The following is an 18,757-nucleotide window of genomic DNA, read 5'->3' on the forward strand; positions in this document are numbered from 1 at the left end:
TCTTTTAAACTTAACACTAATTCAAATGAAGCACCTTTTTTCTTGCTAAGACTGTAATTGATGATGTCCTTGCTCCACTGAATTTGGAGATGATATAAAGTAGGTAGGGAGAGGGAGATAGAAATGAAGATGCAGATGGGGAGGGAGTGTTAATTTTACACAAAATGTCTATACACACTACTCACGCGCCTAGGAAGGTGTAAGATTCACAGTCTGTGCCATGTCCGCGTGCAGTGCTTAATAGGCACAACTTACACATATATTAGGTGTTTAATAGATAACACTCTTAACAAGGCCTAAACGAAAAATCAGACGTTTTTAAAAGGCTATTTATGTATTTGGCCTATATTTTAGGTTAGATGGTTAGAGAATGGAACCCTATTAGATTTACTATTACTCCATTCAATTTAATTAAGAAATACAATTAATTTCTTTTTGAGATTTTTTTTCACTTATTAATTTAAAGGTAAAATTAGTTGCTGCAATCTACAGAAGTGGCATAACAAATAAACATGCCAAGGAATTTCATATTTCTTTTTAATATGACCAGTCCCTGAAACTTTCTTTAGTTTTGAGAAATCCAGGAGGAGGTTTATATTTAAAAACAAAGAATTAATAATAGGTGGAAGATAAGGGTAGGTTCAAGATATTATAGACAATTTATTATTAAAATTAGTTTGATTACAAAAACATCAAAATAAGGGAGATAAATATAATATCTCAAAATACAAGGGATATAAGTGTTACGAAGCCAAACCTGAGAGGTCTCTAAAATTATCCTTTTATCTTATCAAAACATTGCTTAAAAATTATTTTGGCTTAAAAACCCCGAAAATTAGGGACGGAGCGAGGGAGTAGTTGTTTAAAAAAGAGAACTGACATCTGCTAGTTTCGTGTTCTTTGGACGTGGTTTGCCATTTCGAGGAAGGATCTCATAAACCCCCCCCTACATTACAAAATCCTCTCTCTTCAACAATGGATTCACGCTATTCCAGCAAAAATGATTGTCAGATTTGACAGAGTCAATGTCAAAGAAACAAAACATACAAGTCACTGAAACCCTAGACCGTATCAGTCAGTTGCCAGACCCACTCTTAGTACAAATTCTCTCTCTTTTGCCCACCGAAGATGCCGTCACATCATGTATTCTCTCAAAGAGGTGGCATTATCTCTGGACTGCAATTCATAATTTCCTCTTCAGTAATAAAAATTACAACAGAGTCCAAAACTTCATATCCTTTGTGGACCACGTTTTAACTCATTCCACTTGTTCCAAAATCAAAAAATTCCAACTCGATTTTGAAGTCAGAGAAGACTGGGAGGACTTTGATTCCAAAATCAGCAAATGGCTCAGTTTTGCTGTGGAAAACAAAGTGGAAGATATTGTATTGTATTCGTTTGATGATGATCTCACTTACGAATTGCCTCTATCTATGTACACTTGTTCGTCATTGGTTACATTGTATTTGAGCCATTGGGTGTTTGATAAAGGACTGAACATAGCTTGGAACTCTCTAAAGAGCCTAACTCTAAGAAAAACAGAGTTAGAAGATGACGATATTGCGATATTACTGTCAAGTTGTCCTGCTTTGGAAACTGTGGAGCTGTCATTTTGTGAAGGTTGTCGTCGTCTAGAAATTACTTCTTCAAATTTAAAGAGACTAAAGTTGACGAACCCTTTGCAACCTCTGGTTGAAGGATATGATTCTTTGGAAATTATTGCCCCACATCTTCAGCATTTGGATATTTCAGGTAGAGATGACAAATGTGGGGAGGGGGTTGGGCTATTTTTTTTTTTTTTTGTGGGGTGTGGGATGGGGGGGGGGGGGGGGTTCAAAATGAGCTGAATTGACATTATTTGGGTTGAAATGGGCTAAAAAGTAGGTCAAAATCCAACCCGCCTGATTTTTTCTAAGTTTTGATTGCTTTATTTGTTCTTTTATAATTTTCTTAGTACCTAATAAAATTATTATTTGTCTTTATTATGACTATATATAACGTATCAAATAAAAAAGATGTTTTTTTGAAAATATTTTGATAAGATTTTTCATGGAAATTTTGGCTAAATATTAGCCTGGGTTAAAATGGGTTGGGTTGATATGGGCTGAGCTAATAAATAGGCGGGTCAATAACCAACCCAAACTTGAGCGGGGTGGGCGGGTTATGATTTTATGGGCTAATGTTGCCACCTCTAATTTCAGGAGAACTTAGAGATCTCAAGTGTAGGCTTGTAGATGTCTCTTCTTTGGTTCTTGCCAGCCTTACTTTTTGCATTAGTTGTATCACTGACTGCTGGGAGGAAGATGATATTGAGGAAGACAGCTGTCGTGATCATCATCAAGTTATTAGAAACCTTATTCTGGACTATCTTCAAAAGTTGAGTTATGCGGCTGAGCTAATAATTAGATGTTGGTTTGCAGAGGTTTGTTTCTATGTCAAGAGACCTTATTGTCTATTTGATTTTTAGCGAAGAATTGCAGGATGTAAACCTAAGAAAGAGAAGAGTGTTGGAATATCATACAATTTTGAACTTTTGTAAACATGAGAATTTCAGTGGAATTTGTTTTTGTTGAATAATTGGAAGGAAATTTGTAATGTATATAGAAGGATCTTGTCTTCACATTTTGATACCTTTTATCATCTTCATATTTACTTTTTGAAGTAGGTATTTTCTTTACTAGCAATAGATTAGGCTTTTGCACATTCTTGTTCCTTGAAGCGTTTAGATGGTTAGCTTTTTCATAGCACTATCTTTTTGTTGTGGATTACTTTTATTTGTAGTTGCTTCTTTCTCTATCCTTTACTAATTCTTTGAGATTATTTCACCAGGTCGTGTACCTGATGAAACTTGAAGGAATGATGCTTCCAGAATTGAGATGCAAATGTCTAACTCTAAAGTTACATGTATTGGAGTATAATCTGTATGGAATAGCCAGTCTTTTGCAAACCTCGCCTCTTTTGGAGTCACTCAACATGAGGTCGTAATTTTTCTCGATTTATGCTCTTCTTTTTACATCCGTTCAATTTTGAAGTTCTAAACCACCTTCCCTCGAAGGAGTTCCTTAAGGAGAATGCAAATATAATATCATTAGGAATATTTTGTCACCGTAGAACAAAAATGTTCAGGGTAGTTGCTTTCTATCCGATAAACGGGCTCAAGAAAGAAAAAATAATCATTGACAACTAAACCTCTTTTTGCTTGGTTTATGCATTGTATGTGTGTTTCTGATGGGTATTAGATATTATAATCATTTGCTGAGAACTGTTCAAGATTTATGGGTTTTGAGAATTGTTCTACTGTTAGATCATTTTGTTTGTCTTCTCTTGAATATTTCCATAAGGCTGTTGACCCGCTTTGGATCCTGAATTTATTCTTTGTTCCAGTGTAGCAATTCCCCCTGCCAGCTTGAGCAAAGCTATTTCGCTGAACTAGATAACATCAATTTGCCGAGTTGGATTCCAAACACTGTATTTCCCAATCTCAAGAATCTTAGGATTGTCGGCTGCGGAACAGGATGTTTGAAGGAATGGTCTGAAGAGGGCTTTTGTAAGCTTTTCGAACTTTCAAAGTTTCTACTAAAGAATGCAGTGGCTTTGCAGAAGTTTGTTATCGTCGCGAAGAGAAGAAAATGCTGCACTTGTTCAGAGAGCTGTGTGTCCCGGCATTTATCACAATTGGCTAAGAAATTGGTAGACACCCCAAGATCATCTAGGAACCTCATGATTACTTACCAAGAGTTAGCTTAGCATGACCAGGATGGAAGTTTTTTTACTTCGGCATACTGGAAATACCTTATATTTTAGCTTTTGATTTACTGCAGTCGTAATTTTGAACTTGTGGCATTCCCCATATTATGATGGCTGCTTGGTTTCTTAAAAGAAAGAGGTCCCTACAGTTTTGTTTAAGGAAATAATCTCTAGCTGTTATATTTGTGGCATGTAGTGTTGTTGAATGCTTTTACTTGAGGTTATGTTCATACTAAGACTGTTTGATTACATCTAATTGCTTGATTTTCCTGAATCTCCGTTCCTCAGACAGTTTTTTTGAAAATGTGCTTACTAGGGGTTGCAAATTTTTTGTGGAACAACTCCTTGATAAATAACATATGAAGGAGTTTTGAGTAGGCCTTATGAACTTCATTATATCCTTACTATAAATAGACAAAAGAATCCCTGTAATAGTGTAAAGATGACTTTCGGCTACCATATGATGGTACCTCTTTTAGGTTTAATTTTTAAAAGAACTTTCCTCACGTGATGTTAAAGAGTGCTGGTATTCATTTTCCTGTAATGATAACTTTAGGATGATGACATTTGATAGAAGTTACTGCTAGTCTCTCTTTTTTTGTGGTTTTCTTATGGATGCTGGTGACCGGAGTCAACAAACTATGAAGCTTGCTGATGTTGTAGTTTCTTTGATGGACATTTCACAAAAATTGCCGCATGTAAAGAGTTTATAATAAATCTCGTAGTACATAATAAAGTTTATTTAGATGTAACCTGTGGTGAAGAAAGGATTCTGGTAGAAATATGTCCTAGATTGAAAGATCATGTCAAAACTGCTGATGGTTCTTGAAGGCTTCATTTGTCCTTTGTATTTCAGGGCAGCTGCTGATATGCTTGCTAAATTGCATCTCTATGACAATGGTTGTTGACATGAGCAGAGTGGAGGCATATATCCTCTGAGGAGGCAGCTTTTGCTGACTTATGCCTAATTAATAACATGAAGTTTTGGACAATAGCTGGGATATTTAAAGCCATTGCATCATTTAAAGGAAACCTTTTCTTGGCTTTTCCCTCCTAGTCATGAATTAGTAGTAGGGTGCTAATCCTTTTTGGTCCAAAATTATGGTTAGAAAATGCTTTTCTAACAAGATGTTGAGATTATCTGTAACCTCTTATTGTAACGTAGATTCAAATCTTTCCAGCCAGCAGTTTGGAGGAAAAAAGCGGCTGAAAACATCTTCCAGATGAGGAAGTTGAGTTCGTTAAACAAATTAACAAGGTATGTGTGGAAAGATCTTTAGAGTCGGTTTCTCATGATTTAGACACAACAAACTAGGTCGCTTGATTATCTCTAGTGCCATTCTCTTCGATAATAAGTTTCACCAATCCACCACCAGATGAATTTGCTCCTCTTCTGCTGCTTGCTATACACAGCATGCTCGTATCCTGAAATCTGAGTCGCTTCATTAAGTTTCACCAATCTACCAATTTTCTGATTATTTTCCATGAGTCAGTTTTTTGCTTTGTTTCTTGGCATACAGAGGCGATTCTGGAATTTAAAGTTTATGTGTTTAGATTTTGCCACCGAACCCATAGCTGGTCTAAGTTACTGGGTCATGATCAATTATTTATGCATATTTAATCGTTTCCTAATACAAATCCAAGATCTAAGCTAAAGCTACTTGACGTCCGAACCCGTAAGTAATAGGCTACCCCAGTTAGCATATTAGACATCCCCTAATTTATTAGGAAAAATAATTCTAACTTAAAATTTGGCGTATAATAATAATAATGTTTTGTTGGAGAGGCTTGAGGCTATCAAAAATATTCTACACAAACTAGCGCAACATTTGATTACACAAAATGATTTCTCGATGTAGGCTATATTTTTAACATACCGGCAAAAAAATATATCTCGAAACCAGGATTTTTGTACATTGAGGCTGCTTAGAGTGTTTGGATGGTACGATTTGTCACAACACTTACCACTTTGTTGTGGAGTACTTTCCTTTTGTTGTTATTGCTTTTTTCCATTATTTACTAGTTTCGTAGGGATTATTGCACCATGACCTATGCATGTTGCAGTTCAAAGGGTTGCCGATTCCAGAACTGAAATGCAAATATCTTGCACTAGAGTTGCATTTTAAGAAGTTTAATTTGTATGGAGTAGTTGGCCTTTTGCGAGCTGCACATTATGTGGACACACTCAAAATAGAAATGGCAACTATGCATGTAACTTCTTCTCTTCTTTTTACATCTATTCATTTTATGAACCCCCTTCCACACAAACACACACGCATCTTCTTTTGGGGAGTTATTTCTGAAGGAAAACGTGAATATATCCTTAATTATCATAAGAAGCTTTGCTTATATCAGTGTAAAGCTTCTCGTTACTATTGTTACTTTCTGTTTGGCAGATGAGATCCGAAACAAAAAGGACTGTTGCAGTATCACTCTTTGCTTGGGTTACCTATGCCATGAATATTCAAGATAGGGACAACCATCATCAGCATTTTTCAAGTACCATTAAAATTCGCTGGTTCTGAAATTTTTGTGTACCTGATGCTTCTACTCGGAAATCATTTTTTCACTTTTGTGCAATTTCCATTAGACTGGCCTGTATTTGGTCCTGATTATATTCTCTACCTCCAGCTTGATGACTACAATAGTTCTCAGTTCTACTTTGAGTTGAGATTTTTGGTCAAAGGAGATAATATTGATTTGCAAAGTTGGATTTCAAGCTTTGCGTTTCCCAATCTCAAGAATGTAAAGATTGGCGTCTCCTTCGGGATGTGCTTGGAGAATCATTTCCAATGGGGTTATGTGATGCTTTTCAAACTTTCCGAATTTCTGTTAAAAAATTCAGCAGTAGATGAAATTTGTTATCATATCAGAGAGAAGAAAGTGCAAGAAATGTCCAATGAACTGCGTGTCTTAATATTTATTTTGATTGGCTGAGAAATTATTATGTTGCCTAAGATCCTCCACTAATTCTGCGATTATCTTCCACGGGAGAGCTCTCTCCATGACTAGACTGCGAGTAGTTATTTGGTTCAGAATATGATAAATATCACCTTATATTGAGTGTTTGATAAACAGGTTCCTTAACTTATCTCTGTAACTAATTACCCTTATGCCAGCTTTGTTTCTCATGAAGCATAGGTTTGTTGCATTTTAGATGTTGTACTTATGCATTTAGATTTTCTTGTAACTGTTTCCCTGGACCTATTAAGATGAGCAGATCTCCAAGCCACATTGTTTATGATAATTAGTCCCCTGAAATGTTGTGTTTTTGCTACCTTGCTTTGTCAGTAGTATCAAGGTCTATGATTGTGAAATTGTTCCATTTTTGGGTTTGTCCTTGGAAGAAAGATTTCTGAATTCAGGTATTGTTTGTTTGTTTACCTCGGATAATTTTTAGCAGTTATGATTGTGGCTTACAGTGTTGTTGAATCTTTGTATTTAACTCTTAAGGTCCTAAAGACGAGACCAACTGGGACCGAATCTTTCTATCTTCTTCTTTCTCTTTATGTACCCGCCTGCCAAGAATTTAAGAATGTTTCATTATCTGTTTGATTCGCCTGAAATCTCCATTCTTAAGGCAGAATTTAATTGGCTGGGATAGGTTATAATGGATTGTGAAAAAGCTTAGCTTCATTTCTTTATTATCTTCTATTATAGTGAATGAATAATAATTTCTTGTGTTATCCCTCAATCTCGACGTGTGTTTGACCTATTTTGACCACACAAAGTATTATGACCACTAATCCTCATGATAATTTTGGAATGTTTTGGGAGGTTGTAACAAACTTGCCCAAGATCCTCATGCATCATCCTTTTATAAAACTTTTATTTGACCTGGTTTGATGAAAAAATTGAAATACTATGACAAGTCTAAAACTAGTACAGTTAATCTAATTTGTGCCCGGTGATAATGTGATGACCCTAGTGATAATATTTGCTAAATAATTTTTTTGACATTAGCTCTGTTATTTAAGCATCATCAATTAGAAAGTGGACAAGTTGCTTTTATATCCTTCTGCATAAGCCATTTCTCCAAACAGTTTTCATGAAATAGATGCTTGCAAGTTTCCAGCTTTTCCCCCTTTTCTCCATGCTCATCTGATAAGGAAATTGCACAATCAAGTGACCCTTGACCAAAGATCCCCACAAGCTTCTTTCTTCTAAAAACAAATTTAGAGCTCTTCTTGTTTAACATTTCCTTGTGATTGCGTATCTACATGAGTTCGAAGAAACAATAGTAGCCAGTATTATGAACCTTAAAACTTGAAGAAACCATGAACAGAACAAAATGGGATACACTTGATAGAAAAGAGGGAAACAGCTAGTTGGACCGGCCATTAAAATTGGCTGAGGTATCGTGAGTCCACAACTTAAATGATCCCAAAAGTGGGATTTTGATGAAAAAAAAAAAAATTAACAAAAGTTCCTATTGCGCACTAATTTTGTGCGCAATAGGGGTTTAATAAAATGCCCGGCCGTCTTCCCCACCATCGGCCACCCCCCCACCTTTTTTTTAAATTATTTCCGCCATTAACACCCAAAAACCCGAGGTCCTACATTCCAATTCGTGTTATTTTTTAACCCGAAAGTCAATATTCTCGGTATAAAGCGCCGTAGAACTCGATTTCAAAAACTCAAAAACAACCTTTAATCTAGGTATTTTACTATAAATTTTGCAACTACATTGTTAAATATATTATTATCCTAAGCATGATTAATGTTTAATAGTTGCGGATTTCGAAAAAAAATATGCATTATTTTTGTGCGCAATAGGGCTGTCCGTCCAGTCCCTTTTTTGATTTTTGATTTTTTTTATTTGTTAATTATTTGTTAATTGTCTGTTATTTGCTAATGATTTGTTAATTTTAAATTATTTGTTAATGATTTGGTAATTGTTTGATTATAGGAAAATATACTAATCTCCTAATAATATCTTTATTTGTAATTATGTAATTGTTAATTTATTTATTTGTAAAATTGTTTAATCCATGTTAATTATTACTGTGCTAATTAGTTATCTAATTGTATGTGTTAATCTAATTTTATTTTCTAATTAGTTATCTAATTTTATGTGCTAATTAGTTATGTAATTTTATGTGTGAATGTGCTAATTAGTTATCTAATTAATTATCAATTGTTAATTGGAAATAGTTAATCCTTAATATTATATTTGTTAGTTAATTGTAGTTAGTATAATAATTAATTGATAATTATTAATTAGAAATTGAACATCCTTAGTTCAGGATTAAACATCATTAGTTTAGAAGTAAAAATATTATTAATATTATATTTGTTAGTTAATTGTAGTTAGAATAATAATTAATTAACAATTATTAATTAGAAATTGAACATCCTTAGTTTAGGATTAAACATCATTAGTTTAGGATTAAAAATATCATTAATATTATATTTGTTAGTTAATTGTAGTTTAGGATTGAACATCCTTAGTTTAGGATTAAAAAATATCATTAATATAATATTAGTTAGTTAATTGTAGTTAGTATAATAATTAATTAATAATTATTAATTTCCAAATAGTTAATCCTTAGTTTTGGATTGAACATCCTTAATTTAGGATTAAAAATAGCATTAGTATAATATTAGTTAGTTAATTGTAGTTAGTACAATAATTAATTAACAATTATTAATTCGCAAATTTAGATAGTTAATATAATTTCCCGTTAAAGGATTAGTTAGTATATTTTTTCGATAAAGGATTAGGTAATTAATATAACATGTTAATAATGATTAATTAAAAATTATAAATACCGATACGACACCTCCATGGATCCCAACCTTCATCTGGGGCCCTTTGATCTATCAGTACTTTATCTGCAGGCTACTCATAGGTCCTAGCTATTATGGGATGAGTTGATAGATTCCAGTACGTTATTCCGTCCCCGTAGGGTGGAACATGCATGGGATCTTTTATGGGCTCGGCCCCCACATTCTCGCGTCTTAGATATACTTTATCGGGGCGGTATCTCCCATTGCGTCGCTGCTGGTCAGGTGTAGCATGATAGGGCTCTTGATGACGGCCATGGTTGACCGATGGCGATCGGAAACCCACACATTTCATCTCCGCACCGGTAAGGCCACTACCACGCTTCAGGATACGGAGGTTTATCTAACCTGCTGACCATATATATATTGATGAATCCAAACTTAATTATATGTATAGAAGTTTTGGAATATGAATCACAGTTTTATAAGATAATGTCTAAGAACATTCAAAGGAGATTGCTGTAAATATATATTTGGATGTTCATATATAGGTTTTGAGGGATTAACTCTATCCAAAATATGTAATCTCTAATGATTTATGAGAATAAATCCTATAACCTCCAAATGATTAAATTTTGTGCAACATAAGAAGGATTACGTAATATATTATGGTTGAGGGACTATAAATAGATCCATGCAAAAAGTTTCAAATACAAATTTTGATTTTGAGGAATCGTCTTTCATATTGTCTCTACCTCTTTCTTTTGTTATAATTTCTTTTTATTTTATACTCCTTTCGTCCCAATTTATGTGACACCATTTGATTAAGCACGGAGTTTAAAAAAGAAATAGACTTTTGAGATTTATGCTCTAAAATAAGTCTTAGATAAATGTGTGGTTGTAAATCATCATATAAAGTTAAATTGTTTCTAAATATAAAAAGATAACATTCTTTTTGGGACAGACTAAAAAAGAAAGTATGTGACATAGATTGAGACAGAGGGAGTAACAATTAGGTAGAATACTCCCACTTTATTTTCTTCAAATATCACCAAATTCATGTCCAACTATCCACTTAATGAGGAATTTGAAATATCCTTTTTTAGACTTTAAATTCTCTATCTCGAGTTAAGGTTGAAATAATGGACAAATGAATAAGCAAACACTAATTTAATTTGAATAATTTTTTCAAATATTTGAAGTAGTGTATACGTCCAAAAGCTTACGGGCGGGAATATAGAGGACTTAAGTTACACATTTGATTGTACTATCAAAAGTACTCCCTCCATCTCATTTTAATTGTAGTTTTCCCTTAAAAATATGTCTCAAAATAATCGTTACTTTAGAAATTCAAGATTAAAGTTAACATTTTTTTCAAGTATATCCTTAACATTAAAGCAGTGAATCTTTTTAATACGGCTCAATTTTAAAAAAGCATAAAAAAAATGGGAATAACTTAGTAAACTATATCTTATATTTATTGTTTCTTTTAATGGACGTGAAAATAGCTAAAATGATATAAAAAAGGAATGGAGGAAGTATTAGCGGGAATAATAAAGAAAAGATTAATATCAGACTCTCTGACCTTTTTAGTAGGTACTTCCGCCGTTTCAATTTGTTTGTCAGGTTTTGACTTGACACGGAATTTAAGAAAGTAAAGAAGAATTTTGAATTTTTGATCTTAAATTCAATATATGTATAATGTACTAATATGTCCTTTAATCTTGTAGTTTTAAACATGGGAAAGTTGAATTACTCCCTCTGTCTCAAATTATTTGTCTCTTTTTTATTTTACACGCCCCTTGAGAAATATTAATTAGGAGGGAAATTTGACTAACTTTACCCTTATTTAAGTCTAAGTTATAATCTCTCTCTGTTAAATGTTAACTCTAGTTATGTGTTTTTTGAATTAATGACAAAATTCTACTAAGGGTAAAATGGGGAAAGAATAATTAATTGTACCTTGAACTCCTAAAACGACAAATAAATGAGACAACTATTTTGGGAACCACAACAGATAATTTGAAACGAAGAAAGTAAAAGAGTCATCAAATCAGGAAAGAGACATTTTCTTTACACACAAATAAATGAGACAACTATTTTGGGAACCGCAACAGATAATTTTAGACGATAAAAGGGTCACCAAATCAGGAAAAAGACATTTTTTTTACACGTACTAAAAAGAAAAATAAGACAAACAAATTGATACGGAATGAGTACTTTCTACGGAAAAGAAATTCTGCGTATTTTGTTTACTTTAGAATGAAACAAAGACAAGAATACAATTTCTCAATATTACAAAATTGGTGCTAGTACTACATATCCATTGGGAGAAAGAAATAAAAAGAAGAAATAGAAAAAGAGCAGTAAATGTGATAAAATATGGATATTGTATAAAATATATACTTCATTTATTAATTCTTAAAGAACGTGAAAAGTCCAAGTGTACAGAGGGAATAAATATGTGTAGGAGAATTAAAATTGAAGTGCATACGTGTATACATGAGAAGAGAATAAATACTCAGTACTATGACATATGTTCAAGTGGGATAAAAAAGTAGTTGGTTAAAGTGTACAATTTATATAACTTTTGGTACAAATTTGTATTGCTATTGTTCTTCCTCTCTTCACATTTAAAGTATTGACAAAGAAGGAAAACGGGGATAAAAGTAACTCTCTCTGTTCACTTTTATTTGTCCACGTTAACGTATCAAGAGAATTAAAATTGAAGTGCATACGTGTATATATGAGAAGAGAATAAATATTCAGTACTGTGACATATGTCCACGTGGGAAAAAAAAAGTAGTTTAGTAATGTAGCCAAGTAATATGGGACGCAGGGAGTACTTCATTTATTAATTCTTAAAGAACGTGAAAAGTCAAAAGTGAACAAGTAAAAGTGCACGGAGAAAATAAATGTGCCGGAGAATTAAAATTGAAGTGCATACGTATATACATGAGAAGAGAATAAATATTCAATTGCCAGGTAATATGGGGCAGAGAGGGTAAGGTGGGAAAGATTTAATTAATTTTATCTTGGTTTTGTAAATAATCAAGTAATTTGGACATATATTTTTAATAGGCTGAAGTGGTGAAAACACCCCTAAACTTGGCACGTTTTCGTACTTTAGTCCTGAACTATTGACCTTCCTAAAAACACCCCTAATCTTGGCCAACTCAATTTAAATTCACCCCCATGTTAGGACACCTTAGCAACGTGAATCCACGCGCTGTCCACTTGGCATTTTCTTGCTGGGCCATGTGGCAACATGGGGTGAATTTAAATTCAGTTTGCCAATATTAGGGGTGTTTTTATGTGTGGCAATAGTTCGGGGACTAAAATAATAATTCGTGCCAAGTTTAGGGGTGTTTTCACCACTTTAGCCATTTTTAATAATGTGGCCAAGTAATATGGGACGGAGGGAGTACTTAATTTATTAATTCTTAAAGAATGTGAAAAGTCAAAAGTGAACAAGTAAAAAGTGCATGGAGAAAATAAATGTGTCGGAAAATTAAAATTGAAGTACATACGTGTATACATGAGAAGAGAATAAATATTCAGTACTATTGACAGATGTCCACGTGGGATAAAAAAGTAGTTGGTTAAAGTGTACAATTTATATAGCTTTTAGTACAAGTATTCATTGCAGTGTTAGTCCCTCTTGGACAGTTATATATAATAGAAAAATAATAAGTGAAAGAGCTTGAGAGGAACGAAATCTCAATTATCAAAAGATGAGCAGTGTTGGAGTCAATTTTTGTTTGGACTGCTACAGAAGTTCTAGATCAGGAAAGGGAGAGAAGTTGAAAAAGCACTACACGTGTCTATGGTTGCAGTACACGTGTTAGAAGGGGAACCAATTTAACCCCACAATAATCCACAATTTCGAAGGTACAACTTTTGTTGCTTTTAGTACAATCTTCTATTGTTGTGTTCGTCCTTGCAAGGCACTTATATGCACTTATATATATATAATAGAAATATAACAAAAAGTATTTGAAGTTGAAGCTAATACATTGTAAGTTAATTGGCAAAAGAAAAAATTGTGAGCTTCGAAGACTTATGGGTGAATATAACCAATAAATATGTTGGTTGTTTGTTTCCGATACGTTTTTACTTATGTTTCATGTTTCTTTTATTTGATGGTAAAGTTGTTCCTTTTTTAAAGAAAAAAATACGATAATGAAAATTGCAGTCCAGTTTAGATATTATCTTTGTGATTTAATTAATATAAAAAATTAAATATTATCTATTTTATTTCAAATAAATTTATTGATATTCTTAATTTTCACGCGGACAAATTCACTAGTTCTAATCATAATTTCAAGGTTCACGTAACAAAATATTCACCTTAATATGGAAATTAAAAAATAATCCTGTGTATGATCTTTTTTGTTGTATTGTTTTGATAAAATTTCAATTTTTTATTGTCTTTTTTATTTATCTTAAACCAAATTGAAGTACATCTTAACCAAACTCGTAAAAGGTGCTGCCACGTTACTGCAATGATAGGTAAAATAGTGCAAATAAAAATTGAAAAGACTACAAAAATGTAATAACCATCATAGGTTCAATTATTGAAGTTATTCAACTGTTGAGATTGAAGGGTACGGTGTCATCCTTGTTCTTGCTCTTGTGATTCGTGAAAGTGGAAATTATAATTTCTTTTGATTTTTGCAGTAGAAAATGAGGAAGAAAAAGGGTGCTGGAGATTGATGTAAAATATATATGGCATAATTATGATGGTTTTTTTATTATTAAAAATCTATACACACACACACACACACACACACATATATATATATATATATACTCTTAGCAAATATATATATATATATATACTCTTAGCAAAATATTTTTAACTGTAAAAAAAACTCTTATTAGTTGTATTCTCTCCATTTCGTCTGCATATCATTAGTGCTACTAATACTTTTAAGCATGACAATATTTTCCTCTTAATCAAAAATTTATCCTTGCCTTTTACTTTCAATTAATTTCAAGTTGCTCCACAAATGATTGAAGAGTTTTCATGTTCTCATCCGTAATATCTTTCTGACAAATAAAAACATCTCTTGGCAATGACTAACCTTGCAAATTGGACGTTGCTGATCCCAGAAATTAACCAAACAGATTATAACTCTTAAATCAAAAAATCTTAAATCAAAGTGTACTATATTCTTCCCATGCAAGTACTCTATACCAATTGCAACATCCATTGCGATGAACGTGAGAAGTTAGTGGAATATGCACTTCATTTCTCTTTTTATAGAATCTGGCAACCCAATTCCAAGTTAAGTAACGGATGGGAGCTGAGAAGAATGGAAAATAAATGAGATAATGTGTAATGTAAATTAAGTTGGGTAGATGAAACTCCTTTTAATTGATTGTATTAATAATCATTTAAGCTGCTTTTTCCTCTTCTATATGCAGGATTGTTACTCATTTAACATTGAGGTACAGTCAAACCTCTCTATAATGACAGCCAGTGGCGGACCCAGGATTTAAGGGTCGTGGGTGCTTCCGGCCTGGAAACTAAAGCACCCAACTATGTTATTGATTTCCAGGGTGCTTTTTTAATATTTATAACCAAATTTCATATATTTCTTATATAACTGTACCTAATCTACGTCGGGTTTAATGGGTGCTGGAGCACCTCCAAAATGTACATAGGTCCGCCCCTGATGACAGCGTGTGTCCGAAAATTTCATAGCTGCTATAGTGAGGTGTTGTTATGTATGTAGACTGGCATTTCATGTTTGCATGTCATTTAGCTGTTATAAACAAAACTACGTAAAAAAAAATATTTTTCTGTACTTTTTGTGTTATAAACGAAAAAAAAATACTTGTTAATTTTAAAATCTCAATTGATTTTCATATTCCATTAATTAAAATTTGAAGCGACTAATAAATCCATAACTAGCTGTATCGTACCGATAAAGAATTAAAATATAAAGAACATATGCCTTTGAAATTAATTGCAAATTTAAATACTTCAAGTTTGACGTAAGAATTTTACAATTGTAGGTTGCTTTGTAAATTCTAATCTCTTAGTGCTTGATAAGATTCCTAATGAAAACTCTAGAAATAAAAAATGGAATTAAAATGCAAGGAATTAAGATAAAAGCAAGACCCAATTAGTAAAGGAATTATAGGCAAATCTAGGTATATTAAACTTAAACCCTCCTAATTGATTCCTATTAATGAACCTATACTAATTGATAGTCAACAATGAAGACTCAATTAATCCACAAATGAGCAATTCAATGTAGAAAATCAAGGACAAGAGTTTTGGATTACCAACCAAAGTTCCACACAACTAATCACTAAGATAATTTCTAAGTAACTAACTAACTAAACAAACTATCACTCATAAGAGGTTTTTCTTCAATAATTAAGCTAAAAACTAATGAAATGACTAAGGCAACTATATATGGTCTTGCCTTTTACAACTAAGGCCCAAAAATGACCTTTTGCAAAATTAGCCACAAGTTGGCCGAAAATAGCCAACATTGGCTCTTCTTTGGCCGTTTGCACTTCTAGCCACTTTTTGTGGCTTCCATTCTCATGCCTTCATCTTCAACATCCTCCCAAGCAATCATCGACACGTCGTACACTCTTAAGAGGTGTTCTTCAAGCGCCTCCAATGCCCCTCTCTTCATGAACATCACTTGCAAGTCTTGGAGCTCCTTGGCTTGGCTACGAGTGAAAGGCCTTGAAGGAGTGGGGCCCATTGGTATCATATCAATGCTAATATAACACTTGAATTGACAGAGATTTTTGTCCAAATTTTTAGCAAAAAAGAATTTAATAGCTTTTACTTGATGATTACCATAATAATTTTAATATTTTATACATAATATATTTGTTACAAAATATTATTAGATAATATTTGAGTATGACTGTTATAGAGAGGTAATTTACAAAGAGTGTACCACTATAATGAATGTCACTGCTATTATAGGTAACATGTTGTTATAGAGAAGTAAATTATAACATGAAAAATCGGTTTCGGATAAAATCAGGCTGTTATAGTGAAATGCTATTATAACGAATGACAATTATAGAGAGATTTGACTGTATTATTCCCTCTAATTTTTCTTAAGATGTTCTCACTTTTAATAATATATGACATTACTATTAATTATATGTTTTATCACATGTGGACTTACTGCAGGGGCAAAATAGTAATCGAACTTTAAAGATAGGAGCTTCTCACTTTTAGTATAATATGATGATATGATCATATAAAATGCCTCTTTCATTTTTCTCTTATTAACATTCTATAATACTTAGGCAAAGTTGAGTGTGAAAATTGTTTAGTGGTTTTCGTGATACTTAGATAAAGTAGAGCGATTTTGTCGTGATTGGAAAGTAGTTTAGTGATTTTATTAGTGCAATAAAATAAAATTGACCCCCTCTGGCACTCCCACTAGGTAAATTGCCATTAATTAATCAGGTGGTTGTTTATTAACTAATTAATTAAGTACTAGTAATAGAGATCACCTATACACATAAGATAATTAATAATACTAACTCAGTCACAAGCAGTTATATATAACTTAACTTGTGTGCATAGGCCTATCGTTGTACTTGAATTAAATTGGACATGGCAACAATTAAATCCAGAGCAGCTATCATGATTGCCTTGCTTATTGTTGTTTCATTTTGCTGCTACTAGCTTTGTGAATCTTTATCTGATCTGCACACTACATGGAGCAAGACAATTAGGCCTACTAGAAGAATGAGGGATGCTGCACCTTTTGTTGCAACTGCTTTTGCTTACTTCGTTCAGTCGTTTAATTTGTACTTTATTTTTTCATGTCACTGCTGTTGAATAAAGGGTTTGGGACTCAGGCTTAGCTGTTTTCATTTGTAACGACCCATTTGGACGTTTAGGATTTTTGACCCTTTTATCCCTGTTGACCCTTCCCTCAGCTCCATTAGAGTATGTTTGACTCGTAGGATGGGTAGAGCAGTTCCCTAGGGAATTCAGATTAGTCTTGAGGAATTAGTGGCTTAAAGCGAAAAACTGTTGTCCCATAGTTGTCTTTTGGGTAAACAAACCTTTTTGGGAATACCGTTGATTCCATAAGGTTCGGAGAGTCGTTTATAACTTGGTGGTGTGATTGGTTCAGATCCCGAGGCACTCGGGAGCGTTTTGGGTCCTTGGTTGGAAATTTGACTTGGGATTTTTGGGGGTGGACCGAGTCAAGATGACCTCCGTTGGAAATTCCGAGGGCACGTGTTGATTCGTAGCGTGTTTTTATGTTGGTATGCGTATCTGGTTTGTATCCGGGGGGTCTTGGATGAGTGTCGGGTTTTAAGTTGAACTTGGTGAAAAACCATATTTTTGTTAGTGTCTAATGTCCCGCTTCTGCGGGTGTGTGAGCGCATCTGCGGGTCCGCCCATGCGGGACTTGGCCCGCAGACGCAAAGTGATGACCTGGTTACACTACTAAAAAACAGTCGGGTCGTCGGTTTTTTTAATGAAACCGACGGAAAATCGATACAACACGGTCCGTCGGTTTACATTACGTCGCTTTTCGAAAATCGATGGACTGCGTCGTTTTTTTGTGACGGACAGTGTCGGTTTTAAATCCATGAATAAAAAATAGTATAAAAAACCGACGGACAACGTCGGTTTTCTATTTATTTATTTATTTATTTATTTATTTATTTTCCTTCAATATTTTATATTTAAAAAGAAATAATATAAATTTTATTAAAAATCGACAAACTAAGTCGGTTATATATTTAATTTATAATTATTATTTTTTAGAAAATCGACGGAGTCCGTCGGCTTTCTGGAAATTATACAGAAATAATTCCAAAAAACTGACAGACTGCTTCGGTTTGTCCGTCGGTTTTCTGGAGAAAACCCAGCAGCTAATTACTGCATTTTTTGGAAAAAAACAGCAGCTAATTGCTGCATTTTATGCAGTCACACCTGCACAAACCAGCACAAAAACCAGCTCAAAACCAGCACTAAAATGCTGCCAAATCAATTCTAAAAGAGCTACAACACACAAAATCACCCTAAGTAACAATCAAACACTATCTAAACACATCAAATACGATCTAAAAAGAACATCAAAGTTCAAAATATTCAAATGATTTCACCAAAAGTACCATTAACTAGTTCTACATAGTTTTAACATAAGTCCATAAAACATAAAATATAAGTCCATTATGAAATCCAAACTAAGGCAACTCTTCATCCGAAGTCCAGACTACAAATTCATCGTCCTCATCATCTTCTGGTTCGGAGGCTGAGGGAGAAGGG

At 33.4% G+C, this 18,757-nt stretch overlaps 2 protein-coding genes across 2 annotated transcripts; one reads left to right on the forward strand and one right to left on the reverse strand.

The window, feature by feature from the left end:
• The first annotated feature begins 825 nt into the window (after positions 1-825).
• LOC132050192 (F-box/LRR-repeat protein At3g03360-like) lies at positions 826-6,950 on the forward strand. The gene is made up of 5 exons (XM_059441320.1): positions 826-1,752; positions 2,202-2,422; positions 2,830-2,981; positions 3,390-5,005; positions 6,144-6,950. Exons 1-4 carry the CDS (start codon positions 1,026-1,028, stop codon positions 3,745-3,747), a joined length of 1,458 nt encoding a protein of 485 aa, XP_059297303.1. The 5' UTR covers positions 826-1,025; the 3' UTR covers positions 3,748-5,005; positions 6,144-6,950.
• A 779-nt stretch (positions 6,951-7,729) lies between these two features.
• LOC132048854 (uncharacterized) lies at positions 7,730-14,690 on the reverse strand. Its single transcript, XM_059439541.1, has 2 exons — positions 14,562-14,690; positions 7,730-7,963 (listed from the first exon to the last, which is right to left on the reverse strand). The coding sequence occupies exons 1-2, from the start codon at positions 14,688-14,690 to the stop codon at positions 7,730-7,732; spliced, it is 363 nt and encodes a 120-aa protein (XP_059295524.1).
• Between the last annotated feature and the right edge of the window lie 4,067 nt (positions 14,691-18,757).

Source organism: Lycium ferocissimum, chromosome 3 (assembly GCF_029784015.1).
Source record: "Lycium ferocissimum isolate CSIRO_LF1 chromosome 3, AGI_CSIRO_Lferr_CH_V1, whole genome shotgun sequence".
In the NCBI taxonomy this organism is placed as follows: Eukaryota; Viridiplantae; Streptophyta; class Magnoliopsida; order Solanales; family Solanaceae; genus Lycium; species Lycium ferocissimum.